The 24,086-nt window shown below is 43.7% G+C and overlaps 1 protein-coding gene across 1 annotated transcript; it reads right to left on the bottom strand.

Moving 5' to 3' along the window:
• Window positions 1–57: 57 nt before the first annotated feature.
• ADPRHL1 (ADP-ribosylhydrolase like 1) lies at window positions 58–21,250 on the bottom strand. The gene is made up of 7 exons (XM_048327540.1): window positions 20,729–21,250; window positions 16,667–16,831; window positions 11,493–11,618; window positions 8,812–8,952; window positions 5,653–5,780; window positions 2,036–2,168; window positions 58–955 (listed from the first exon to the last, which is right to left on the bottom strand). Exons 1-7 carry the CDS (start codon window positions 20,940–20,942, stop codon window positions 798–800), a joined length of 1,065 nt encoding a protein of 354 aa, XP_048183497.1. The 5' UTR covers window positions 20,943–21,250; the 3' UTR covers window positions 58–797.
• Between the last annotated feature and the right edge of the window lie 2,836 nt (window positions 21,251–24,086).

The following is a 24,086-nucleotide window of genomic DNA, read 5'->3' as shown; positions in this document are numbered from 1 at the left end:
TACTGATACACCAACATATAATCTGTTCCATCTAAAAATAAAGACTGATACTTAGAAAATAGTGCAAGATTAATTTATTTACAAATATTTCAGCCAGTTATATTTTAGAGAAACTTTTGTTCTGAAGACTGAAGAAGAATAAGAACATAATTCGGAAATTTTAGACACACTGATCAGAAATTTTAGACACACTGATGCTTTGCTGTTCCTTGGAGGTATTTTTAGTGTTGGCTTTTCCTTTTCTGGAAGCTTCTAATGTAACAATACTTTACACCACAGTGCTGATACAGGGATCAGTGATTCATTAAAAGTAATCCACGAGACATTAGGTTTACAAGTGTCACAGACACATTAGATTTGAGAACAAGGAGGGACACAGTGGTGAAAGGATTGTCAAATATACAGAGAATATCCCTGTAAGTGGGTACTACCATTAGTTTTGCAAGAAAGCATTAGTTCTGAAAATTAATTTTGTATGTGTAATTACTGGAAACAGCTGTTTAGGAAGTGGTATTATAGCAAGTTAGACTGAAATCAGTCAAAAGAAGTTTTATTTATTTTTTGCCATTTGAGGTTTAAGCAGCACTCCTTATATTTAGAAATCCCTCCATCTGTAAAAACCCCACAAATATCGCATATATCTAATCAGTCTAATAATTCAGCTATGTTCACTTGCACGCGATGTACATAGAGCTCTTCAGACTAACTCAGGGCTACTTCCTTCTCTATGAATGCCAGTCAGATATCTACAGGGTTTGATATAGTCTTTATAGAAAGAGAAAATGGCAGAAACTGCTTTACTTTTCCTCCATGGATAGTCGGTAAAGATTCTCGCCCAAGAACTCGAGCCTCTCCCTTTGTTCCAGGTCCTGGTACAAGCCCTTGGGCACCTTGCTCAGGCCGTAAACCAGGCCGAACAGGCAGCCAGCGATGGACCCAGTAGCCGCGCTTTCCCCTGCAGGTTTAAGCACAGTTGCAGTGGTCTCTTAGTGTCACCTTCACACACACAACCAAAAAACTGCGCTGCACAGAGGAGGGAATATTCCACACTGATGGAGTGCAGTGGGAGCATGTTGGGCCAGTCCTAAAGGCTGAGGATGCCTAAGTAAGAGAGTGTTGCCAAAGCAAGCACATGGAGATGCCACTGTGGTGTGAACTCCTGGGCTGGGAGCTCACTTGGTTTTGGGAAAATCTACCCCAGCACAGCAGCTCTTACAAGCAGCTAGCCATTGCTAAGAACAAAGGAGGGAATAATAGTTGTTGGGGTGTCTACTATACAACAAAGGTCCTGGACTGGAGAGTGTCCCTTCCCTCCTCACAGCGCAGCACAGCACTGTGCAGGCTCTAAAACATCCAGTCGTGCTGAGGAGCACTGATGCTCTGTGCATGCAGTGCCTGTGGGTTTGTGCCTGCCAGGGTTTGCAGTGGGGGACTGTGAGCTCTCACCACTGTGTTGGGGCAGGTGAGAGACCCAGAGCCCCTGCAAAGGGCCCACACCACATCGGGAGGGAGTGGGTGATTCAGGGCTGGGGTCCTACCCACCCCAGCTACGCTGGCCCTCCCAAAAGCGCAGCAAGATGCGTCTGCTAATAAGAAAGTTCTCTCTCACAAAGCTGTAGAAGTACTTAATTGTGTGCCTCTAAGTGCTGGATTTTATTTGGCTGTCACTTGTTTGGGTGCTATATTATTTTTCTCCCTTATTTAGTTTCAGTACATGCAGCTAAAAGGTTGTTTTGCCAAAGGTGCTTGTGTTCTGTCAGGAATTGTCAGCCCTTTAGAGAGTCCAGCCTGCTGGACTTACTCCTCATGAACCTCGGGCAGAACCATGAGATGTAGGAGGAGCAACATATGAAAAGTGCCATTAATGGCTTGTGTGGCAGCTGCTGCCAGAAGAATGGGGCTTAGAGGATAAAACCAGAGGGGAGAATGTTACAGACAGCATGGCAGATTGGCCAACAGAGGCAGCTGACAGCCAGGAAGGCGCTATCCTGGCCCTGGCGAGGGAGCAGGGGTGGGAAGCACAGGGGACCCTCACCTCCGTGGAACATGGAGCGGTTGCAGAGCTCCGTCCAGTCCCCGCCGCAGCCCATCAGGGCGTCGTACGCGATCATGGGGGCGTCGTGGCCTCGTCTTCCCCCACGGCCTTCGGAGCTCCACCGCCTGTACGTCTGCGGGAGAGACAGCACTGTCAGGGCAAGGTACTGGAACTGCAGGCGTGGGGCACTTGGCCACGCCGGGCTGGAGTCTCCCCTGCCAAGTGGGAATGGCTCATTGGGCTGCGAAGGGCGGCAGGGGCTGTGCTGTGCTGCCGGCTCCTCTGTGTGTGGCGTGGGACGAGCCACGGCGGCAGCTCCAGCAGCCCCGGTGATGCCCGAGGTGCTGGTGTAAGCCAGCACTCCAGCTTAATGCAGCCAGTTCCTGGCAGGCCAAGAGGCTGGTTTAAGCAAGCCAGAAATGCCAAAAAGTAGATGAAGATAGCTTTCAAGTTCACATCCTAGAAATTCCTTACCATATAAAAAATTAAGATTGGTAAGTCTTTGTCAGTCCTCTTCCTGCCTCTGGGAAATATTTTCAACTCCCCTTGTCACACATTTGCAAATGTTTCAAAAGTTTTCATAGGGGGTGAAAATGTTCTGATTCAGTAATTTCTTTAGGGCCTTAGTTTCAGACTATGTTAATTCAAGCCCCTTCCTCTGTCTTTTTCTTGCCAAGCCTTTTCTCTCCTCTTCTAAAAGCTCTTGTTGAACAAAAGGAAAAATAATTTGCAAATGTAACAGTTCTTCTCCAGGAGAAGGAGAAGAAAGAACTCCAAACCCACAGTGAGGTTTGCAAAGGAAAATCGGATTTTCTCTAGAGCAGGTACCTCCAGCCCCAAATCCCCAAATTATCTCAACACTAATAAATTTATAGTTAAAAAATACCTTCCTATTAAGAAATGGGCAGCTTTATTTCCTGACGTTTACCTTACATCATGGCAAGTTGAATTGTTGCTGGTTGGCTGGCTCTTGGCTTCTGCAAAGTGTATGAAGAGTTTGCATTTCTCTCTATTCATTTTCACCTCAGCCATTTCATACTTGGCTGAGGTTTATCTACACATACATCAAACAAGGCAGAGTCAGACTACAGCTTCACTCTGCTGCTTCCTTTTTTTTTTTCTTTTTTACAATTTAGGAGATTATTTATGCCTTTATGCTGTCCTCTGCCCCATGCAAATTTCCAGCCTTATTGCTGCAGTTTGGATGCTAGTGGAGCAGCATGAACACACATGCAATGCTACCAAAGGCAGGAGGGCTCAGCACAGAGGGGCTATTCTGGGTGTGCAGCCGGGCGGCTCAAGTGTCACTCTGGTTATTCCTCCTCATCCCTGATGCTCTGCACACATCTGATGTCATCTTGCCTTGTTGAAACAGCTTTACATTGGGGATAGCTGTCCTAGGACTGAACCTGGCGGGACTTAGCTGCACCAAGGCAGCACTTCCCGAACTTCTTCCTTCTCCTTTCAGCTCCAGCGCCTTTGTGCAGCCCTGTGCTGTGCTGTGGCACCAGCCCAAGCTTGCCTTGGGCCAGCAAGGACCTAGTACTTGGATGGGTGTCAGCAGGCACTCTCCTGCTGAAGGCACTGAGCTGTTGCCAAGCCCAGGAGGTAATTCACTCATCCCCTCCTTGCTGTCAACCCCTGCCACCAGTACTTACAGCTGCCTCTGACTTCCTCACCCTTCAGGAGCTCACCTGCTGCTGGCTAGCACTCCCTTTCCATTCTTTTTTTCCCCCTGCTTCCTGGGTTCTTTCATACTGCTGGTTTAAGCAATTCCATCTTAAGGAAACAAGGTCCTTACAGTCTAATTGTCCTGAATGACTTCGGTTTGGTTCCTCCCTCATTTTGTGGCACATTGTGTCCATCACAGGAAAGCGAGCCAGGCGAGTGTTTTGTTTGCAGAATCAAGGCTGATCCCACATGTTGAGAAATGTCTGCCCATGCACCGTGTATCTAACATCTTCCAAATGCGCATCACTGAAAAATTATATATACCAGCTTATAGAGAATGTGGCCTTTGCTGCAAAGCATTTCAAGGGGTGATTTGTTTTTGGGAGAGAAATTGCCTTTGAAACATGCTTGGATCAGTCCAAGCCACATTTGAGGTCTTCACTTTCACATACAGCTGGCACTGTGCCTGAAGAAAGGTGTACCTGGCCAAACAGGAACATGTATGGTGACCTGTTGGCAAGGGTTGTGCCAGATACTGGTGCTTTATTAACTGCACATGGAAAGCGAGTGGCTGTACTCCCAAACGCAAGGGGACAGCTAGTCTGGACAAAAGGCAAAGAGAGAGTACTCCTGGGAAAAAGGCAGGCAGAGTTGTTACCTTCTCCTTGTCTGTTCTTTCCATAGCTATTAGCACACTGATGAAGTATCTCTGCTTCTGCCAGGCTGTGATTTCTGCCTGCTGATTTGAGGGTCAAGCACCATTTTTCCTTTCTTGTTCATCAAAATAAATAGTCAATAGGCCAAAAGAGTTGGGCTAGGGTAATGAAGGTAAATTTTGCTTCTGCATTAGGAATTCATACAGTTCTCTCTTGAAATGACCGTGCGAAATTACTGTTTTGGTTTAATCTCTCCTAAAGCTTTGCTAAGACTCCAGTGGTACCAGAAGGACTATAAAACTAGTAGCAAATTCATGGCACCGATTTAGTAAAATAAATCTGGAAGGGAATCTGTTCTTTAGAGTGAGCAATTTCTTATTACCTGCAGTCAATCAGACTTCCATAGGCACTTTTCACTGCACAGATAATCACCCAAGCATACACAAGGTGACTTCTGAGCATAGAACTATGCTTAAATAGTCTGGAATAAAAGATTGGTTTATGGCAAAAGGTGACAAGAACCACATACTTATTGCTTAGCTGCCAAGTGGAGAGCTTTGGGAGGTGCCAGCATGTATCAGATAGCTGTAAACACCAGGAAAGAAGACACATTATTTCTCTCGAGTTAAGAAGATACAACCAGCAAAGAAAAGATCATGTACACTATAAAATAGTATCTCATGGAATGTGGTGAAACATCATCTCTCAAGACACTTAAAACTAGCTTGGCACAGCCCAAGCTGGCAGAGAATCAATCACTTGGCATGTCTGTCTTCTGCTCGAAGAACCAAAAAATCATAGACTGGTTTGGGTTGGAAGGGACCATAAAAGCCATTGAGTTCCAATCCCCCGCCATGGACCAGGATACCCTCCACTAGATGTGACCAAATCCAGCTTCTAATACCTGGGGACATTTCTGTGGGACTCTGGCCATAGCTCCTTAGGCTTTAATGAGAGCCCCAGGCAAGACATTTGCCTTTTCCACCTTCAGATAACCATGGCCTATGTCCTGTACCTGCTCTGGGTACCAGACCATTAAGTCTGCCTCTCTGCACTGTTTTCTCTCATTGCAGCAAACCCAGGACTGGCGGCAACTGCTTTTTTTTTTTTTGAGCTAACATGTACCTGAGCCAAGGACGGGAACTGTTTTTTCTTTCTTGAAATTTCAGAAAAAAAAAAATTTCCTGACTACTCTGGCAGCAGAATCAGTTGAAAAATAGTGGTTTGTCTCTTTGAAAATATCTCTTTTGGTTCAGAGCCATCCCAAGAAGTTTTGGAAGTTGCAGTTACCTTTTCTCTCTCCTCTGCATCATAGTTGGCTGGAAAGACAGGTTGATTCTGATTTTCCTCATTGATTTCTCTCTCCTCCAAATAAAACTGCCACTTGGCTTCAAAGTAAAACCAGTGCTCCTGATATTCTGAAGGCAAAAGAAATTAATGATGTAGTATTTCATTTTGAGAACATTTTCAGTTCTTCTTTAACATATTTTAAGGATAATGACAGTGTTGACTGATACGAAACCCCAGGTATTTTACAGTAATATACTGCATATATACTAAGTATGTATGGAGTGGGACATCTAATTGAAAAGAGGGTGCAATGAAAAAAATACTTTCAGAATTTTGTGCTATTTTAATGGCATTTAAGATATATCAAGATGAAATTTTACAAGAATTTACTGAAGAGAACTCCAAGGAAAATATAAGAGTCAACAAAAAGAAAATAATCAATTCTTTGTCAGTTTTTATTCCTTTACTGTGATTAAAGAATATCTAAAAATGCTTCCATGTCCTAAATACAAATTGCCACCTACCTCAGTTATCAATTTTTAATCACATAAGTTCTCCAGTGTTTCTGTTCTATTTTCATCGGGTTTATTGTGTGATCATTCAGGAAAAAACAGATAGGAAAGCCCAAAATTCCCATTTGCATATATTATAATACATATCAAATGTAACAAAAGGGATAAATAACACACACCTGCTATCTGTGCCTATAGAAATAAGCCTTTTTAAGTAACCATATGTCTTTCTCCTTCTTTTCTGTCACTTCGGGAAGTGATCTCTAATCATGCTTAATGTTCCACGTGTAAATAAACTTTATAAATTTAGTTTGCTTTCAACCCAATGCTCTGGTTCACCCTTTTCAAAAAGGCTTAAAAAGGCACCTAAGTCAGTCACACTGAACTGTTAAGCACATGCACCTGCCTGCAGAACTGAGGCCTGAGGGAAACCCTGCCTGGCAAGTTGAGGGGGATAAGGAGTTAGAGAACAGTGGCCCAGATGGCTGAGTATGCCAAGGCAAACTAGCAATTTTGGATGGGACTATGGATGTAAAATAAAATTTAACTTTCCCACTTTTTCCTTGTCTCTCTCCTGCTTGGCTGCTCAGTGGTGTGTGCTGCAAGTGGCTGAGAAGCACACACACAACCAAACCATTCATCTGAAGGATGTAATCTGATTTTCCTTCTTTTCCTAAAATGCCACAGTGGTGATGCTCTTTGGCAATTAAGACCTTTAAGTAGGGGCTTTTTTGTAAAAATCCAAGCCAGCAATGAGCCTTCAACCACATGCCTGAGACACCCGGAAATGTCCACCTTTTTCTGAGTCTATGACCCAGTTTGACCCCATTTCAAAGAAACTATTCACCAGAACCCTAAAAAAGGGGAGGTGTTTAGAAAAACAGAGTGAAAGTGCACTCACAGCCTTGAGGCCAAGGAGAGCATCTAGATGCATCTACAGCATCTAGAGGAAAAGAAATGTAAGCAGAGCAAATGTAAACTATCAACACCCACTACAGCAGCTGGTTATGATTGTTTTTAGGAATGTGAGTGACCTGACAGGTTTCTGTCTTTTTTGTTGGTTTTTTGTTTGGTTGTGGCTTTTTTCCTAATTCCCCCGTGACAATAAAGCATAACTGCCCCAAAAATGAATGTTTTCTATGTAGCATCTAAACAAGCAAGAAAGTGTGATTATTCCACAGGTTCCAAAATAGACGGATCAAGCGGCTGAAGGAGATTTTTATTGGGTGGACCTGTAGCACGATCAGAATCCCATGCCACTAACCCTAGCAAGGCTCTGCACCTCCCCTCGAGCCCAGCCGAGATGGTGGTCACATTCAGGTCCATGGAACTATCTGGCAGTAATCGCAGTTGGATATCAGAGAGGAGTGTAGAGTCGACCTCTCTGTGACATGGATAACAAACTCTCTGTTTGTTATCCATGGGGGATAATATAGCTAAAATAGGATTTTCTAAAACTGGAGGACTCTGTTTGGCAGGATTTCTTTGCAGCGCATCTCAGCAGCCAAGGAGCTTAACTTTAATGCAGGACACTTTTCCCACTACCAAAATAGGATGAAGCTCAACAATACGGGCACTGGCTGGAGGGCATGCCTCAGGAGTCCAGCACGCATACCTCCACGCTGAGGGGTCCTGCTCGGGTGGAGTGACAGGGACCTGCTGCAAAGCCACTCAGAGAGACGCTCGATCACATTAATCCTGCACCTGCTCCTCATGGGTCTCTGCTAAAAAAATCCTGGTGTGCAATGAGGCGCAGATGAAAATGCGGGGTCTTTCAGAAAGCCTTCCTGGTGCTCCTTTCAGATTTTAAACCAGCAGCTTTTCTTCAGGGGGAAGGTTTAATTTCTGGGTGCTCTTGAGTAAAGATTTCTATTGAATTCAGTCTTTCTCAACAGCTGTCCCTTAATCTCTTTCCTTGATGTTTCAGTGTAATGATACTCATCTGTCCATGGCAGGTCTCACCGTTACAAACACATCACTCCCTGGCAAGAGGGGACTAAAGTACCTTTGCCCCAAAGACCACATACATAGCAATAATACGGTAGTAGTTGTAGTAGTACAACTACTACAGTAGTAGTTGTGTGACACTCAGTTTTTTAAAAACAAGGCTACAACAGGTTGTATCTTAAATATTTGTTCAGAAAAGCAACAAGTCAAATCTGAGGTTGTGGTCAAAAGCTAACTCTTGGTTAGGGGCATCTGCAGGTGCAATTTTCCTGCCAGGATGAGGAGTGTCAGTGTTTTTTCTTTTGGATGATGTTGAACTCCACTAATTGATGGAAGGCAGCTGAATAATTAGTATCTCAGCAGTCACTTTGCCTAATAACCTGCTAAATATATTTTCCTTCCTCCCCCCCGCCAGCAATCTCTGAAGATTCCCTAAAAATAATACTGTGCCTTAGGGCATGGTCATTGCTATTTTGCTTTGTATTTTTGCCACTAATACACCAGGCAACTAACTGGTGGTAGAAGGTGCACCACCTGTAAAGAGCTTACTTCTCTGAGCAGAGAAAGCAGGAGGACAACCTGTTGAGGGAGGAGAAGGGGGAAAGCAGCAAGTTGGAAAGACTAGGGAGTGACATTTCTTCAGTGCCTTTTCAGCTAAACATAGCTTTAAGAAAATAAACTCTTGATTCAAACTCGGTACCTGCCATGTGACGAATGGTCTTCTTACAGTATTCTTCAGCCATCGGCACAACCTTCATCATCTCTCTTCCCCACTGCGCAAGGGGTTTCCCTTGTATAGCATATGCCACAAAGAGAGCTGTGCAAAGGGACCCTAGAAAACCTGGAATTCACAAATAACAAGGATTACCAGTGTGCATCTGTGCTGGTACCATCCTTGTTGTCCTTGTTGTTCCTCGTAAAATCACCAGTGGAATGCCTCATGGCTGTCAGGTAGGTTAACAAATGCACACAACCCATCTCCGCCTGCTTGCAGCCTGACCTGTGGCACGTCGAGATTATTGGCTAATGAGTGGTTCCCACTGGTTTGCGACTTATATTACATGGAAGGGAGCTTCTGTTCTCAGTGGTGTAATGTGATAGAAATTGAGGTAGGGGTCAAAAATAAACATCATCCACCAATGTGATACTGAAAATCTTCTAATTGAAGTCACATGAAATAATTGACTTGTACAAAGTGATTCAATTACAAGCTGTATCAGCTTGTTTACAGCATCATCCAGCCCAAGAGTGGTGGTTGCTAGATCTAACACTATTTCTGGCTCATTTGACTCTAAGGGAACAAACCCATGTCCCCTTAGAGGAAAGAAGAAATTGTCCAAGAACAACACGCTTATCTTCTACTTTGGTTGCAAATATTTCAACATTGCAAATATTACAAATACTATAACTGTTGATGGGCACTCAACACTTCCATGACACCAGAAGCAGTAGGGTTCATTTCTTGTATTTGCTCGTGTTCTTAGCATTCTGTCAAGGGCAACAAAATTAACCTGGTGCAGTGTGCAAAAGAAGCTTAAGAAAACCAGTCAGTTATTTAAATAAATCCCAGGTGAGCAAAGTATTGATGCATGTGCTTCTCTCAGTGCATGGATCCAAAAGCGTCCACTCCTGCACAGAGGCAATCATGAACTTTGTGTGTTTTGCTGAAGGTAAAACCAAATTATTTTAGGAGGTGACAAGTCCAGATGAGGTGATTACTAATTCCCTCTGCCACAAGACCTGCAATAGTGGGTCAGGCCCAAGGTGCATCCAACTGGAGTCCAGTAGATGTTTTCATAAAGAATAGAAGCCTGTGTAGAACCAATCTGAAGAGTCTCAATCAGGTAGACAGCATCTATCCCAGATGACACAAAGATCCTTGAGTGCCACATTTACCATGAGGGTGGCAGCAGAGGGTTTAGAGTGAATCAGAGGGCTAGCAGGGGGCAGTGGGACAACTCAGTCAGAGGGTGGCAGAGGCTAGGGTGTGCCCTGAAGGTTTTCCAGGGGCTGGCAGTCTCCCCCTGCCCACTGCCCAGGCTGTTGCTGTTGCCCTGCTCCCAGCAGCCCTCACACAGCCTGCTGCCCCTCACTGGGGAAGAAAGCACACCCTGGCCAGGGTGTCTGCCTCTGCAACACAGTCAACCTAAGTGGTTTGGCTTCTCCATTCCCCAGAGCAACTAAGCTAGCTTCGTGGCCATTTTAATTACACAGCTTGTTTGATTTGACTTGATAGTCTCTTTGCCTGGTCTCCTTTGAACCCAGGCATATCTGTAGACTTTGCAGCTGTCTGTAGCAGTGAGGTCTGAGGCTTCACTATGTATAACATGGAGAAGTATTTCCTTTGTCTGCTTGTTTCAGTCCTGACTGACACACTAGCTGGGTTTTCTGAGTCTTTGAGTTATGAGGATCACAACTGGCATTTCACTGATACCTTTCAGGGTGGCAGTGAGGTGCATGTAGCCCTTCCACCCCCCTCCTTCCTGCCTCCCTGCTGTACCGCTTGTTTCTTTCCCAGCTGAAAACTCTTTCTGGATGTAATATCTCATTGTATGGAAGGTGTCTGACAACTTGGATCCTCCTTGCTGCCATTTTCTGGGTCTCATAAGCCCTTTCTGGCATGAGGCACGCAGACTGCCAACAGTCTTATGGCTGCTAATGCACCACAGACTTTACATACCAGCTTAATTTTCTGCTTTGTTTTGAACCCTTTTCCCCTAACTTTATGCCATCCTGATGGCTTCTCTGACTGCTTCATAGCACTGAGCGTGTTGAACATGTCACCATTCATTATGGTTTTATTTATTGCTGTTTAAAACAGACAGAATGAATACATGTTTACATAGCATAAAATTATCAAAATGACAGACCTGAATATTAAAAACAACATTAAATCTGCTTATTTAGGTTTTGTTTAGAAAATGTTTCAGATTCTATCCTAAAATATGTGGAGTTAGGTTTTTTTGGCTTACTACCTTTACCTACGGTGATTGGATATGACAAAATCTGCCAAGAGAAAAATGCTGTTATCCCCTGAACCATAAATTTGCATGATAACAGTGAGTCATCTAGATAGACATGAATCCTAAAATTTGACCCAGGCAACTAACATGAACATGCTTTGGACAAAGCAGGTTGTGTTTACATATTGGGATTTTAGGAAAGAAAACAACCTGAGGATGCTGTCAGCATAATATACAAGCAGCTATATCAGCCTATATATAAGTAACATACACATGTATGTGTTAACCAAGCAAAGTTCAAACTGAGGCCTTGGAGCCTGCAAAGCAGAAGTAGTTTAACCAGGGGGGTTCACAGGAGCCACGTTAGTCCCTGCAGAAGAGCAAATCTGCCTTAGGGATGTCAGAGTGTGGGCATTACCTGTGGGATGGTTATGAGTCATTCGTCCACATTCAATGCTCACTTCAATAAGCGACTCCAGCCTTTCTGGTTTCCAGTATCGCATCCCTAAACACATGGCTTTTGTGGAAGCTCCAAATCCAGAACCTAAAGTGAAAGGATAACACCAAGCATTTAAAAGGAGACTGATCTCACACAAATATGTTGATAAAATGTGAGACAAGCACACTTCATTAATTCCGTTCATGTGTGGGAAGGGAACTCCCCAGGGAATGGGAAATTAACATGCAAAATGAGTTACAAGTTTTGAAAGTTTCTTGCAAGGGATTTTGCTCCTACATAGTCATTCTGGTTTTACAGGTATGTTCCAATATAATCAAGTGCTATGAAGAGCACAGTGGGTTCAGAAAGCAGTGCGCTCTCTTGTTCACAGCACTTGTTTGATCCAAACTCTCATCCCATCTTCACTCATTCTTGGCTGACACTTCTGTTTTGCTTGCTCCAGGTGCCCACACTAGAAACAGAACTTTGAGAAACAGATACATTTTCCCCATGCCCTTATTTTATAGCTGTAAGCACACAATTAAAACACTTTATATGAGCCTCAGAGTTCACCTTTCAATTTTAATGCACGTTTCATCCTGGAGAGCCTCCCCAGTTTCTGCTACATACAAAAATAATGTGTCCAAAAGAAAGTAAAGGCTACAGAGCCAAATCCTACAAAGTTAGGCAATGTCAGAACTGGAGTTTCCCATGCAACCTCAAATTAGTGCTTGTTGTGCTACAGCCTACACTTACTGAGCTTGGTCTTGGGAACATCTGCCTCTGTGCAGCAGAGAATTTATTTATTGAATAGCTAATTCAGAATTTCTTTTAATCCTCAGCACTGAGTGCATGATCCCAGGTGTTCAACTTTTAAGCACTTCATTGAATGGAGTTAAACTTATTAATGAGTTTCTCTGCAGTACTTATCACAGTAATATCAGGATCCCAGAGAAGTTTTAATGAGCTTATCTTCACAAGGCACCAGTGAGGTGATTATCTCCTCTTTGCAGCTGGTGAGCCAATGCCCAAAAAAGCATTAACTCATTGCAGGCAACCACCCTGAGATGGATAGGCTTTGATTTTTCAAAGTACTTGGCATTTTTCAGCACTGTCTTTGCTCAATCACACTTCCCAGTGACCTTGGGAATAGCTGAGAGCAATCAGCATTTCTCTATTTGGTTCCTGGAAGATAAGGGGCATATTTATGCTACCTAATTTTAGCCTGTGTGAACCTGCATTACGAGCCCAGTCTCCTTGTCTTTCCCAGACAGGCAGCATGGAGAAAGGCTGTATGTCCATGAGTGTGTATGATGGCATAGTAGGAGCAACTCAGGGGCCAGAGTGAATTGAAGCAGCAGATGCCAAGGAGCCAGGGTCATGGCTTTCAGTCACTTATCTGCAGAAGGGCCCTCAGCTGCTCCACTGGGATTTGTCTGTTGTGGGAGCAAAACACATGGGGCTCTTTTGGAACACCTCTTGCCATTTACTCTCATCCCAAGTGGCTCCAGCTCCGATGTCCTAAGATTATGAGTGTGATACAAGTAGGGTAGTGAGAGTTGCAGGGAGATCTACTTCAAGCCAAACTGAAGCCTGAGCCAAACTAACATAAGCTACCTACTGGCATTTCCAGGCGCAATATCTGAATTTCCCTCTTAGGAAGAGTTCTTCTTCTCCCCGAGAGCAGCTATCCAGGAGCAGATAAAACTGTCTGCCGGTCCCACATATCACACAGAAACCACAAGGAAGAGCCAGGAAGAAAATCCAGTCTTCCAGGGCACCACTCAACTGGGAGAAAATATCTCCTCCTGCTTGCAAGACCAAACTCTTCATGAAACCATCTGCTGCTGTAGAGTAGCAGATGAGAATCTTCACTATGCAAACCTGGTTTCTCCAAAGGACACAATCCATGCTGGTTATCCAAGAGGGAAAGCTCTTGTACTGCACAAAGCTGCTAATTAAATAACATCTCTCACTGTATCCAAAGTGGAAGATGTACTACAGTAATCTGACTTCTGGTTTGGAGGAGCTTCTCTTTCCCACTTTATTGCGTTCCTACAGTCTGGGAAGTTCCATTAAAACCTTCTGCAGTATTAGAAAAGTAAACTTGGTAACAAAAAATTCCATCACATGGAGTAACATTAAACCCAGACAGAGCTTCAGGAGCTGTTAACTCCCATGTCTCATGTCTACCATTTGAACCAAGGACATAAGGGACAGTGAGACTAGTCTGAGCAATGGGTGACACATGTGACAACATAAGGAGTGTCCTCCATGATCACACCAAAGGTCAAACCAACTTATCATGTCTGAAAATGAAAAGGATACTTAAAAAAGAGTAAAAGAGAAGTACAATGGCACTATCCCTTTGCACTAACTAGGCTGCTGACAGTTTGTCTCCCTGATCCAGGAGGCAGCTAGCTATTCATTGTTCTGCTTAAAAATGCATGAAGGATTTCCCCTCGGTGAATTTGCCCAGCTCTTTTTTGAACTAGCATGAACCGCATCATCTGCAAATTGGCTTTGGAAAATAGTTATGCAGCTTATGTAGGTGTGTGAAGGAGTCCTTTTTTTTGCTTCCTTTGAGCTCATGACCTCTTAGTTTCATTTGAAGCCCCTAGTTGCTGTCCTGGAGGAGACAGTGAATTTTGCTGTACCTATCCATGTTTCCCAGTTATTTTCATTTTCCTTCATGCACTACATTATTCTTTTTTAGTATGTCATACCTCAGTGTGATTTTCTTCACTCTACACCTGTAGAATAACGAAGATTAGGGTAATGGCTGCTAAGCCCTGAAGAGGATGTGCCTTTTGTGACTACAGATAATTCTGCATGAAAACGTAGAGCCCAGAACCTTTATCTCCTGTGCATCTGCAGCTTAACCCTCTCTTCAATTTTCCCCTCAATTTCTGCATTTTCCCTCACACGTTTCCCTCATGCTCCTCTGACAATACCACCAGCAAAAGGGCACTGTTTTCAAGTGCTTCTAGGAAGCCCAGAAGTTGCTTCCACAGTTGCAAATAAAGACCTGCTTGGATGCTACAGTCTCAGCCTGAAATATGCACGATACAGGTAGAGCCCAGCTATTTGACTCGGCATTTGACTGGCCTTTCGCAGCGGCTCCAAAAGCAAATCTCTGGCTCAGGGGGTACCACCTTACTCAGATTTTAGTTCCAGTTCTACAACATCAATGATTCTCTTCTGAACAATTTGAAGTTTTAGCAATGGGTCAAAACATTTTTACCATGTCTCAGAAACAGCAAACTCATCTGCATCAAAACTTTAAGCAAATATTGACAGACAAAGAAAGGCAAACACTTAATGGAGAGAACGTTAGCCTTGCACTTATCAATGTTGTAAATGGTAAACAAGCTCTTAAAATGGAAGGTGTTAGACAATCTTGGGCAGGTTTTCTGATGGTCACAGGAATCTCACCAGCCTCTAACATAACTCAGGTATCTCTGCAAAGAGTGTGGCAACGAGCATGACATGAGGTGGCAGAGACACCTTGGGCAGTTTGACTTAGGGATTCAGTGTGCTGCCTAAACCCACAAGAATTTGAGCAGAGAAGCATCCATAAGCAATGCAAAATTACCTAAGATAAGTCCATGAAGGCTGGCACATGAACTATTGCTGGAAGCAAGATAAGATAGAATGCCCACAGCAAATCAGACTTTCGGTTCCAGCCTATCTAAAATATAACCTGACTGCTAGGCATTCAATCCAAGGCATTCAATGCCTGTAGCATGTTTTTGCCTCAAGAAGAATTTTGTGCAAATTCAATTAAATGTTAATTAGGTCCATAGCAGTGCTTGGTCCCGTAGTAGACAGAACATCTCCATTCAGGTCACTGGTTCTTCTGCTCTCAGGGTGAAAAAAAGGCTTCTTGAGATGTTCAGGATGCTTATTTGTCAGACCAGATGGAGAAGGTGGCTTTTAGCTGTCAGATCTCTCAAGGCAGGAATTAATTTTAGATTCTTCTAGCCCAGAGTGTCCCCAAAGCAGATAGTCCATCATCGAAAGCTGGGGGAGGAAGGCTGAAAGAAGAGATGTAGCTCCAACACTGCACTGGACCAGGGAACAGCCATACTCAACTGCTTGTTGAACAATGTTAAGAGCTACTTGGGGCCAACAGCATCTCCCATGATTATTTTCACCAAATTTTATCCCGTGTCAGTCAGAAAACACATGACAAGTGCCAAAGGGGCACTTTCTCAGATCTGGCTGATAGCAGGGTGGGAAAAGTAAACCCTTATCACTCCCAGCAGCTGTTGTGAGGAGCGGGGGACAAGTGAGAGATGCTTTTTTTCATCAGAGAAAACTGGCTGCAGAGACCCAGAAATAGCCATGGCACTGTGCCACCGGGTCTTTGCCGTGGTGTTGCATCAATACGCAGTTGTGTTGAGCCAGTGTGCTCTGCAGTGGCTGAGTGTCACACCAACACAGCCAACGCTGGTGTGAGCTGACACCGTTTTATGGCTGTCTGGGTCTCCCTCTGATAACGGGGTGTCTCTATGGCCTTTCAAGATTAATTGCACTGTATGTGTATGCACATAGCTGCATGAGCATTATTTAACTTGAAGCGGAAATTTTATTCATTGTAAACATAAATGATCATAAAGAGAAGGAAAGAGAGGGTCAGGTGTAGGTAAACCAGGCTACGAATATTAGGGATTGTCAACAAAACAACCACAGTTGTTAGCAGGGGGTCCAAATGGATACAAGTCTCTGCTTTCCCTCCAGTGAACAAGTTGGTGCTTAGAGCAATTTACAGGCTTGGCATTTTGTTTCAGATCTGGTATCACTGAAAAGATCCAAGTCTACAAACGTTTAAATGAAAAATGGCAGAAAATATTTCTTAAAATAACCATTAAACTCAAGGACAAAGATCTGGACCCTGAGGCACAGAGCCAAGGACAAAGCCTCTTTAAATAGATGTTAAAAAGGGAGGGGTTCACTTACAAGAGGACACAGTGCCCTACAGAAGGAATTCTTGGCAGATCTCTTGTCATCCTCAGGCAAACATGGAAATGTTTCAGGGGTAGTGGCCTTTGATGTCACGGGGGGAAAAGGAAACATTTTCCATACAGCCACAAACACCGAGAGCATGCATTATTCTAGCCAGGGCCTCTAAAAGGAAAGCAGTACCGTACCCTTTTCATTGAAGGGCGTGTGCCAAGCGAGAAGGTGGTTGTCTGGTTTTAACTCCCTGCAACCTTCGATGGTGGCGGGGTCCGGCCGCCTCCCTGACAGCTTGTCAACAGCATCCACATAGCGCTTCACCAGCTCCCGGTACAGGTCTTCTAAACACCAGTAATCTGCTCAGGGGAGGGAAGAGAAGGTTATTGTGTGAAGGCAGAAGGGCAAAACACCACAGAAAACATGTAAGCAAGTTCACTATGCATTTGAGAAATATTCCTGTTTCCATTTCCAATATAACAAGTCATATTTCTGGTGCCACTGTTGACACATTTTTACACAACATGACAACCGGCTGGAGGGAGAATGGTCTTCACTCTCAATTCTCATCTTTCCCTCCATTTCTTCCCATGTTTAATTCCTTCACTGGAATGATGAAGCATTCTGTTAATCCACAGTAGCTGCTGAGGGCCTGTATTTAAGCTCTGTGGTGTGAAGCCGTTACAGAGATGTTCAACTGTCTGGTCACAGTGTGGCTGCCATGGGGTCTGGGTAAAGCCAGGTATGCCTAGCTCAGCCCCTGCCTTTACAGATGTGAATCCAATCTAAAAATGAAAGCTGTTTTTTTTTTAAATTACCACATTATATAATTACTTTAGAAGTATATATGACTAGATACAAAAGCAAATTAGCAACCCCTTTTTAAAATCTGTATTTTATATAAATTTTGTCAAAAATTTGTAGGTCTTACATGTAGGGATCCAAATATCTTATAATATCATTAACAGTGAGCTTTTATAAAAAATATTACAAAAATCAGTAAGAGTAGTAAATCCCTACTGCCTGAAGGCACTTTCCAGCACATAAATTTCTCTAATGTAATAAGTTCACTAACAATATCTGTTTATAGATTATTTTTACCAAGTCCTACAGTCTTGTCTGAGGAGGAACCTTCCCCCTGTTAAACATATACTGTTTCTTCAGTATTGCTGCTTCTCTCGGCTGATGTTGTCTGTTGTTGGTCTTGAAGAGTCCTGCCTTTTACTCTTGTCAAGGAAAACCATCCACTGGCATCTATTACAACTGCGTAATCAGTGGAAACAAGAGGCCAAAGGGATTTATCCACTTACATATTTTCTACATACTTAGAGAAACTCCATTTAATACTTGGTTAGTTGCACAGGTTGAAAGACACAACAGGAGAAGTTCTTCTAAAAATATCTTCATTTTGTCAGAGAGGGTGAATTCTGGAAATCCACAGTTTAACTTAAGAGAAAGTTTGGAGTCCAGAAGCCAGAGACATTCTGAAGTACCAGTTGTGGAGGCAGGCAAAAGAGAAGATGAAGGGTCAAACATTCGTCTTCTTGCACATAAAATAGTACCCTACCAGTTATACTAGCCATCCCACATGTAATCCGAAAGAAACAAGACACTGTCAAGCTGCCAGTTCTTTCCAGACTTAGGAGTCAGGTGTCACAGTTTATCCAGATGGGAACTGCCTGGCAGTTCCTCCAGAAACCTTGTCCCCAGAGCCAGAGTTGCTGTGGTCCAGCACCTCCAGGCTGTTCAAGCCCACCACGGTTCCCATGCCTGGAGCCAGATTGCTGTCTCAGCCATCAATAGGACAGGTTCTTTCTTTAGAAATGAACTCTTATTTTTTTAAACCCATGTGTAAGTAAGAGAGGAAAAGGCTTTTGTCATTACAGGGATAGTGTCCCTGGGTTTGATGATGCTGTCCTTGTTCCTCCCTTATAAAACAGATTCCTCCTGGAAGCAGATGTTTTGTCTATCCTTCATTGTCAGATCAACCTTTCAGTCAGGGCACATGGTGGATTTGGGGAGCACCAGCTCAGTCTGCAGCAGTGCCCACAGCCCTGGTTGCTTGTGGCCATGCCCCTCCTGGGATGCTCTCCATGCAGCTGCCAAAGCGCTGGCCAAAATCCCCTCCCCAGGTGGGAACAGCATTTGTCTTTAACACAAGCCTGCACCTCATGCTTGGCTGCTGCCTCAGGCTGGGAGCTCCCCCGAGGGCAGTGCCCTGACAATGACAACGGGACTGCCTGACTTTAAGCCGTGGGCAGGTTTAGTCCCAGCCTACAAGTATCCCGCAATTGCCCGCAGGTGAGCATCCGGGGAATGCTGTGGCCAGCAGGCAGCCAGCCAGGCAAACAGGATGTGTAGGGAGCAGGGCAGTGAGAAACAGAGATATTTTTATTGCTTATTTCCACTCCTTTTTTTTTTTTTTTTTTTTGGCTGGTAATGTTCCAGTCACCCAATATATTCTTTAAAATCTGTTTCCACAGCAGTAAGGGCAGGTCCCCAGGGCTGGGGGCAGACGCCTTCAGCCTCACAGATGTTTCCCTTCCTCTGCTCCACTCTGTTGACGTGGGTGATTTGGCACCTAGGCTGGGCCATGGGCAAGCCACGGGGCTTTTTTGCATTCCCTGTGGGCAGGAGGAGCCACTGCTATGGGCAGGAGGAGCCACTGCTGTGGGCAGGAGGAGCCACTGCTGTGGGCAGGAGCAGTTCTTGTTTCCCTTGTGGGAAGCAGGGAGAAGGACTTGTTTTATCCCACTCACCAATGTTGCTGTGAAATGAAGATTTCTTACTAAAATTCCCTACTCCATCTTGCTGTTTCCTCTCCAGCCCATGAAAGCACCTTTTTAAAATGCTTGTCTGATCAGCTCACAGGGAAATAAGAATGTAGGATAAACACAGCCAATGGAAACAATAGCTTAAACTTTTTTCTTTAGAGCAATTTACAGGCTGCTATATTTAAGAAAATAATTATTATTTTACTGTTGGTCTAGCTGACTTGATTACCCAGAAGTTATGGTTTTAGAGGGTTCAGTAAGCAAGAAACATATGATACGTATTTAATCATAGCCTATATTCAGAAATATACTAGTCATCTTTTTTCTTGATAGGCTGACATCTTGCCCTTATCTTTAGTGTATTAGCTACTCCTTAAACCATTGGTTAGCTAATAGCCAAGTATGAAGTGTCCTACACACTCTTCAACTGATCTCTACATACTAAATTTAGAGCAGATTGGAAGCAGGCAGATAAAGGAGTGAAACACTAGCACAAGGGAAATCTCATTGATGTGAAGGATACTTGGCTACACTGTGAGTTTCTGCTACTGGTAGTTATGCAGTGTTATGAGTTTTAAGAAAAATCAGGAATATTTAAAAAAATTTTAAATAATATTTCCTGATTTAAAAAATCAGGAATATAAAAAAAATTGAATCATTGTGAAGAGGCAAAATACTGCTGAGAGGTCACTGTCTTCTGGTGTACTTTCTATGATCTTGCCAGTCTCAGCTCTAGTTTGATGGGTAAGGTGTCGATACAAACACTGTCTTATCTTAAACAGACTACCCCCACTTTAAGAAAAAACAAATGTTCTCTCTCAAACCATTGTGATTTTAGAAGACATATCTTAATAACTTCCACTATTCTGACAGATTTCATCATAAACACAGAATGTTAGGATACTTTTTGGACTAAAGACATGGAGCTCTCCTAATAAATCAAATAGCTTTTTTTCTGGCTTTGCAGATGCAACCCTTTGTCTGAGGGGCAGCAAAGAGGAGACAGCACTAGTGCTTTTAGCCTGAAAGAGGTACTAAGGTAACTCTACTCCAGCCTGGAGTTCTGGACACAAACACGTAAAAAATGCACTCAGAAGAGTTCTTATCTTTTACAGAAGGATATCTAGTGGCTATATTATTCCCTAATGTATTCCAGCATACAGATAATCTACTTGGCAATTATTTTTGTTATGCTGGACATGTGATATTTTAGTCTCTAAGCTTTAACCAACTGTATATCTCTAGAGAAAATATAGGAAGAGCCCCTCCACACTCCAGAAATCAAGACGACCCCCCAGTTCGTGAGATGGTCACAGGATTGTAATGGAACAGCCAAACTAATGCACATTCTCATTCATGTAAGCAGCATTTCTGACATGCTTTCTTATGACTTCCCCAGCAATCAGGCTTATTCTAAGAACTGCAGCAGCTCGACCGTTCTGCTCCTCTGCAGACTGCGTTCGCCATTCGCGCCGTACCTACCTGTGATGACAGCCTCAGCTGTAGCCATGTGCATGAGCGTGTTGTCACTTACTGGCCACTTGTCAGGAGAGAGCACCAGGTTCTCAAGCCCTCCAATTTCCTTCAGCTCCTGCTGGATTTTTGCACCTAAGGCATTGTTTTCTCGGGAGAAATTGCGATAACCGAGAGCATCCCCTACTCCAGCCAGAACAAGCGCAGCCTTAAATTTATCCATCCCCAAGACACTTTCCACTTTCCTTTTGCCTGAGACAGCCACCGAATCTTGATCTTCCTTTGTTCCTTTGCCTTCAACTCAGCTCCCCCGACACTTTATATCAGCCATTGTGTCACACCAAGAGCTCTCTCTATAAGGCAAGGACTTCCTTTTCTGGCTCTGCAGATGCCATCTCTTGTCTGGGACCCGACAGAGAGGAAATATTTCATAACCCAGGGATTTTGCAGGGGCTTTGTTCAATGAAACTGTAAGAGCAGACCTGCAAAAGCCTCGTTTCTGCAACCCAGCTTAAAGCAAGCCAAGAGATCCTTAGCTCTACCCAGCCAAAGTAACTCTACACCCAGAAAAACAGATGCCTCCACAGGGGTGCTTATTTATTCAACAACTTGTAAATTAGTATTTTTTCTTCTGCCCATTTCTGATATGCTGAAGTCAGCCTCCCTCTCAGGGACCAGTCAGAAGTAAAGGCTATTATAAAAGCAGTTTTCCAGGCTCTGTACACACTAGAAGGAGGGATCAAGGAGTAAGAAATCTAGTGAAATGCAGATGACCTCTCCCGTTTCTAATTACGCCCTATAGAGATATTTTGTTAGCAGCTTTCTTGTTCTGTTCCACCTAGTATAAGAATGTTCTGCTAATTCACTGCACCCCTGGATAAACACTGAGCAAAACACCAACTTCAATTCCATGCCTCTTAGTCCCTGGCAAAGAGTGACTTTCTCCTGAAGATGAGGTCAGTCCACACTTGGACTCTGGAAGGAAACTATTTTGAAAGATGTATTGAAATGGCATCCTGTGAGTCTAATAAAATCCTAAAGACTCACAAACAACTACTACTACTTTACAGATAGAAATAGAAATGTAAATATAAATGTAGGTAGATAAACAGAAAGCTTTGATTGACTTGACTATAATTTTGATAACAGATACCAGGGGAAAGGTCTTTGTTTTGATTTTTTCAGAGGGCAATACTGATTGCTACCCAGATGGAAAAGGCCAGCAGTGTAAAGGATGCACCATCCTAGCACCCAAAGCAACAAGTTAATAAGCAATAAGTTAATCACAGTCTGAGTTATTGACCTGTGTAGAAATATCTCTGTACTTAATGGAGTTTCAGGACACAGAGAAGCATTGCCATACTTATTCTACATTAGAAGAAATAAAGTGCCCAAATGGTGAAAGCAGCCTCTGTTAGTGCACTCTTGCTTTAAAGATTGGGATTGGTTAACAGAAGAGCTGAAAAGGACACTGAGAGTGTGTTATCATTGCTAGAAAGCAAAAGCTCTACACTGAAAAACCCCCAAAAAATGCCCCAAAAAACAAAAGAAAGGAGGAAAATTATGCCTTAGGGACCAAAGGATATGCAGGGACAAGCATCAGAGGGGCACAGCCAGCCTACTCCCGGGCTGGCTTGCCACAAGTGGTGGATGCCAGCCCTGCTGCCCTGTGTGGGGCAGGGGGAACAAGCATCATCTCCCACAACCAGGGCATTTATGTAACGCAGAGATAATCTTAGAGTCACCCCTGCACTGCCCGTTACCTCACGTTCCACGTGTCTGAAAACAAACACTAAAAATGGAAAACCAAGGCCAGGGCAGCTTACAGAACACACCAGGCAGAAGCACTGACGTTGACATCTCTGTTACAGGTCCATCCACCCCTCTGTGGCACACACCTGTTTTCTATTCCTGCATAGCATCACGGTTTGGAGGCACGTGGGAATTTGAACTTGCAAAGCAAGGACAGGAGGAATCACCTGCTGAGGCACTGTGGCGAGCTAGTAAGGGCCTCATCAGATGGAAGGTTCCTCCCTGAAAAGGGGCAAAGCTATTCTTAGTTTTCCATTTATCTTTTTCTTCTGAATGTGGCTGGCAGTTGCACTGCCCTTTTGCCTCCTGTGGACTTCACTCTGTTGCAACACACTCGGCTGCTCGGAACACAGCCCAAATAAGGAATAAAGCCATAATAAAAACCCAGAGAAAATTGCAGAGAAGTTCTATTTTTCAACTCTGTAAAACAGAACATGCAGCAAAGACATTTTTATTTATTAATTATGCAGGGTCTCCTTTTCATGTGGTACTTCCACCTTCTGTGAGCTTTCTGGGCAGAGGTAGGCTAGACACACTGATAACTCCCCCACAAAGCAGACAATTATTTGTAAAATATCATACCTACATGTCTTAAACAGAGACAAAAGACAGTAACTCTGTTAAGATGGGTAACTATTCACAACAGGAAAAAAACCAAAACTGAGCAGAGGTCCAAACTACTTGGTAAATCACATAAAAATGCAGCTTTGGTGTCTTTTCACAGTGTACATACAACTGCTTTCAGATGGGGAGAATCCTTAAAGAAAGGAATGGGAAGGCAGAACAGAGAAAAGGCTTGTCTGTGTTGGTGGCAACACAGTTGTTTCAGCTCAACTGCATTTGAAATCCAAGGTGAGAACATGAAAGCAGCCTTTGGCAAACGTGGCTGCTCCTGCTCCTCCAGCAGAGGGATGTGCATGGATGGTCTCCAGGCCCAGGACACCCGTGCACGCTACAGGTGCTGAGCTCTGCTCCAAACCAAGGAACTGGCAAATGGAGCTGGGCTGACACTGTGTCCACACAAGCCCTTTTAAGTTAAAAGAAGACTACACCCCAAATGCTTCTCCCATGAGTGAGTGAGTGATCCTTTGCCATTCAAAGACACTTGGCAGAGAAACGCTCTAGATTCCAAGTTCATCCATCCAAAGGACACAGCGCCATATCCTGGAAAAGCAGCATTGATACCAGATGAGTGCCAGACTTCTGTCAGAGTTGCATTTTTACAAATCTTGAAGTGAAGGATTTTACTCCAGCATCAGGATCATTCCTTTAAAACACATTCATTGAGATACAGGAAAAAAATAAACTGGTTTTACTCAATTCTTTAGCAATGGAGATGAATTATTTCCATACAGTTTTATACCACTGCCTTGAAGGAAAAAGAATCCTTTAACACCACAGGATGGACTTCTTTACTGTCTTGACAGAAAGCTGTCACGATATGAAACCTACAGGATTCACTGAACAATAGAGTAGTTCATTGCTTGGAAAAGGAGGCACAAAAAACCCCCATGGGAATTGGTCAAGTATATGCACCAACAAGGGGAAGTATCCC

This window comes from Corvus hawaiiensis, chromosome 2 (genome assembly GCF_020740725.1).
Source record: "Corvus hawaiiensis isolate bCorHaw1 chromosome 2, bCorHaw1.pri.cur, whole genome shotgun sequence".
Taxonomy (NCBI): Eukaryota; Metazoa; Chordata; class Aves; order Passeriformes; family Corvidae; genus Corvus; species Corvus hawaiiensis.
This window is presented reverse-complemented; position numbering and strand designations above follow the sequence as displayed.

Coding starts and splice junctions, on each gene's coding strand:
- ADPRHL1 (XM_048327540.1), bottom strand. CDS start 20,942: ATGGATAAATTTAAGGCTGCGCTTGTTCTGGCTGGAGTAGGGGATGCT. Junction 8,953..11,492: donor GACTCATAACCATCCCACAG/GTAATGCCCACA, acceptor TGTGAATTCCAG/GTTTTCTAGGGTCCCTTTGC. Junction 2,169..5,652: donor ATGCAGAGGAGAGAGAAAAG/GTAACTGCAACT, acceptor TCTCTCCCGCAG/ACGTACAGGCGGTGGAGCTC.